Below are 3,441 nucleotides of genomic sequence, written 5' to 3' on the forward strand. Positions count from 1 at the left end.
TTTTTGCTTGGAGGGGATTAAAAAAAAGAGTAGCTACAATCCATCACCATTCCCAACCTCCTCCTGTGCCAGACATCCTGCCCAGCTGCAACACTGCACAGTGTACCAGTATGTTCTCATGTCACCTGAAGCACCAGTTTGCCTTGATGTTTCAACGTCGTCTTCCTCAGTAATTCCCCTCCAGCTCCAGTTTCACCCAGAACTAAAGTCATAAAGGAGGATTACGGTTAACCGTGCAGTTTAATGGGAAAACTATCGGCTGCTGAGGAAGTAAACAGAGCTGCAGCTGACAGCCGCTAGACACATAACGAGATGCTGTCCAGTCAAAACAACCTGCAGAGACATACCGACTGCTGAGACACAGCACAGGAATTCAACAAAGTGTGTGTTTTTTTTCCATTAATAGTGTGTTTTTCACATTGTGTGTCCCTCTCAGCACAACTCACACAACTACCAGCAGAAAAACAGAAACACGTGGACCTTTTACACAAACACTCCACACCCCCTGGCTGTTTATTCCCCTCCCACTCTCTGACACTTACCTGTATAAATACCCAGCAGCATCACTGGGATTCAGACATCAACCTGCACAGACCGGAAAAGAGAAGAAATAACAACTTTGACATCTCAGCAGACGACTCCACCCGGCCCACCAGAATGTGGATCTTCTGTTTGCTCTTTTCAACTCTGTTCTGCCAAAGCCAGGCCCAAAACCAAGCCGTACTCAGCCGCTCCAGAGACTCAGACGGACGCTGCCTCTACACCTTCACCGTGGCCAGTCCAGAGGAGGCCAGCTGCTCTGGAAGCAGCACCAACCCACAGATAGATGGAGTCCTGTCCCGGCTCAGCGCGCTGGAAGGTCTGGTGGGTCGGCTGACGGCAGGAGGAGCTGGTGGTGAGGAGAACCTCCAGGAAGCTTACTCCCAGGTTACAAGGGAAAGAAACCAGCTGCAACAGGAGAAGGAGCAGCTGAGCAGGCAGGTGCAGGAGCTGCAGAAAACGCTGGCTGATCTGAACGAGGAGGCAGAGACCCTCAGACAGAGACCTTGCCAGGAAACACAGACCTCGGGGGGAGTTTGGCATGAAAACAGACCTGCTAGCGGTGCGTACATCAGTAAGGACAGGGCTAACCCTTCAACTGAACATCTTTCATGCATAGTGCCACTCACTGCGTCTGTGTTTTTACAAGCAGTTGGGGGGATTTCATGTCTTTGTGGTTTACTTAAGCTATGAAAAGTCCCGGGTGGTGTCCGGTCAGGTTGCAGCTCACAGTCCCTGAGTAATGGGACAGGAATTTATCACACAGACTCATGTTTTATTGTTCTTCTTTTATGGCCCTGACCTATCTGGTAGCATGAGCTTGACCTGTTTCAGCATTTTTACAGGATCTTGCTGCACTTTTCAGAAATTACATGAGATGTTTGTGTTTGATGTCAGGATATAAGGTCGTGTATTTCACAAAACCTCCACCAGACACATGTCTTCTGTCTTTTCCAGACCCCGCAGATGATTCCAGGAATGGTTCTTATCAGGAGATGAAGGCTGAGGTGACAGAAGTTCCTGCTTCCCGTTTCATTCCTGAGGGAAATCACAGCCTCACAGGTGGAGAGTTTTCCAGATTTAAAAAATAAATAAAAAATTTTCATATCATTAACAAAGCAGTGCAAATGTTAAACGGTCATCTTCTCTCCAGGCTGTGGGGATTTACTGTCAGTGGGGAACCCTGTGCTGCACAGGAAAGCTGACAGCATCACTGGGAAGTATGGAGTGTGGCTGCAGGATCCAGAGCCTCAGGGCCTCTTTTACAGCAACAAGACCGTGTGGCGAGTTGATGCAGTTGGTAAGGATGTGCGCCAGCTCTTTGTGTACGAAGACATGGATCAGTTCTCCAGAGGCTTCCCAGTGAAGGTCCTGGTTCTGCCAGAGCCTTTGGAGAGCACAGGGGCAACCGTGTACAGAGGTTCCCTCTATTACCAGCGCAGACGTAGCCGAACCCTGGTTCGCTACGACCTGGCCTCTGAGAGCGTGGCATCACGCCAGGACTTGCCTGAAGCTGGCTTCCACGGCCAGTACCCCTACTCCTGGGGGGGCTACACGGACATCGACCTGGCTGCGGATGAGCAGGGTCTGTGGGCCATCTATAGCACAAGCAAAGCAAAGGGTGCGATTGTGATCTCCCATCTGGACCCGACGAGCCTGGAGGTGAGGAGGAGCTGGGAGACAAGGATCAGGAAGAAGACAGTGGCCAACGCTTTCATGGTGTGTGGACGCCTGTACACGGTGGGCAGCTACACGGCCGCCAACACCACCATCAACTACATGTTTGACACGACCAGCGGCGAGGGAAGAGCCATCTCTGTGCCTTTCAAGAACAAATATGGCTATAACAGCATGGTGGACTACAACCACGGCCAGAGGAAGCTGTACGCCTGGGACAACTTCCACATGGTCGCATATGATGTCAGACTGGGCAGGGTCAGCCGCCGAAGCAGCTGAAGAGGACGCAGAGGGAGTGCTGCTCACAGGACTGTGCTCAAATCAAACTCTTGATTGTTTTATATTTCATTAAGCTTTTTGTAAAAAATACAACCATTTTTGTGTTAATTTTGTAAATAGGATGCTTTCTGACAAGAGAGAGAAGTTCACGAAGCAAATGCATAAACATTTCAGGAATTGTTCATGAAATGATGAAGAAATATTTTGTAATCTGTTCAATAAAAGTTCTTTGTCTGTCAGTGTCTCATATACCTTCTCATTGTCTTTTAACTTTACCATTAGATGAGGTGTGTTCTGTGACAGCAGCAATCTGTCAGACTGAAAATTCAATTCAGTTGAGCCTTATTTATATGGCATCAAATCACGGCAATGCATCTCAAGACGCTTTACAGACAGAAAAAAAACAATGAAAGCCAATTCATAATAGCCTCAATAAGGAAACCAACAGACTGAGTTGGAGGGTCCAACTCAGTCTCCAATAAATAAATAAAGCTGAATTGAAAATCCAAGGTTTGAAGCTGAGCGGCCTTTAGCCACACAGCTAGCTGTCAAGTCAAACCATTTAGTCACCTCACAGTGGAACTGTTTGTTTGTGTCGGCTGGCCCCTTTGAGGCTGGACTAAAATAGCACTTTGGTCCCTCGTCAGACATAAAAGCACAAAAGAGCAATCATCAGTTAATCACAGTAACAATACAGCTCTCAGAGGCTGTACAGAGAAATTCACATCAAAACTGGTGGGGGGGTAAAAATCCAATGTGGAAAATAAAAAGTTCTCTGATTGGGCAACACAACCATCAGCGGTTGTGACATGAACTAATCTGAGTAAACACCACCACAAATAGATGCCAACATACAGTCACTTTCCAGTTAAATGTTCTGCTTTATTCCACCTAAAACTGTCTGTTAATAAAACATATAAACCAAACACTACAACAACTGATACA

The 3,441-nt window shown here is 47.4% G+C and overlaps 1 protein-coding gene across 1 annotated transcript; it reads left to right on the forward strand.

The window, feature by feature from the left end:
- Positions 1-590: 590 nt before the first annotated feature.
- Positions 591-2,745, forward strand: LOC306757866 (myocilin-like). Its single transcript, XM_079243037.1, has 3 exons — positions 591-1,102; positions 1,498-1,602; positions 1,694-2,745. Exons 1-3 carry the CDS (start codon positions 658-660, stop codon positions 2,494-2,496), a joined length of 1,353 nt encoding a protein of 450 aa, XP_079099163.1. The 5' UTR covers positions 591-657; the 3' UTR covers positions 2,497-2,745.
- Positions 2,746-3,441: the final 696 nt, after the last annotated feature.

This window comes from Telmatherina bonti (assembly GCF_933228915.1).
Source record: "Telmatherina bonti genome assembly, chromosome: 7".
NCBI lineage: Eukaryota > Metazoa > Chordata > Actinopteri > Atheriniformes > Telmatherinidae > Telmatherina > Telmatherina bonti.

What these genes read in the sequence shown, in the direction of transcription:
- LOC306757866 (XM_079243037.1), top strand. Translation starts at nt 658, where the DNA reads ATGTGGATCTTCTGTTTGCTCTTTTCAACTCTGTTCTGCCAAAGCCAG. An exon ending in TGAAAACAGACCTGCTAGCG is followed by an intron (nt 1,103 to 1,497) that starts GTGCGTACATCA and finishes TGTCTTTTCCAG; the next exon opens with ACCCCGCAGATGATTCCAGG. An exon ending in GGGAAATCACAGCCTCACAG is followed by an intron (nt 1,603 to 1,693) that starts GTGGAGAGTTTT and finishes TCTTCTCTCCAG; the next exon opens with GCTGTGGGGATTTACTGTCA.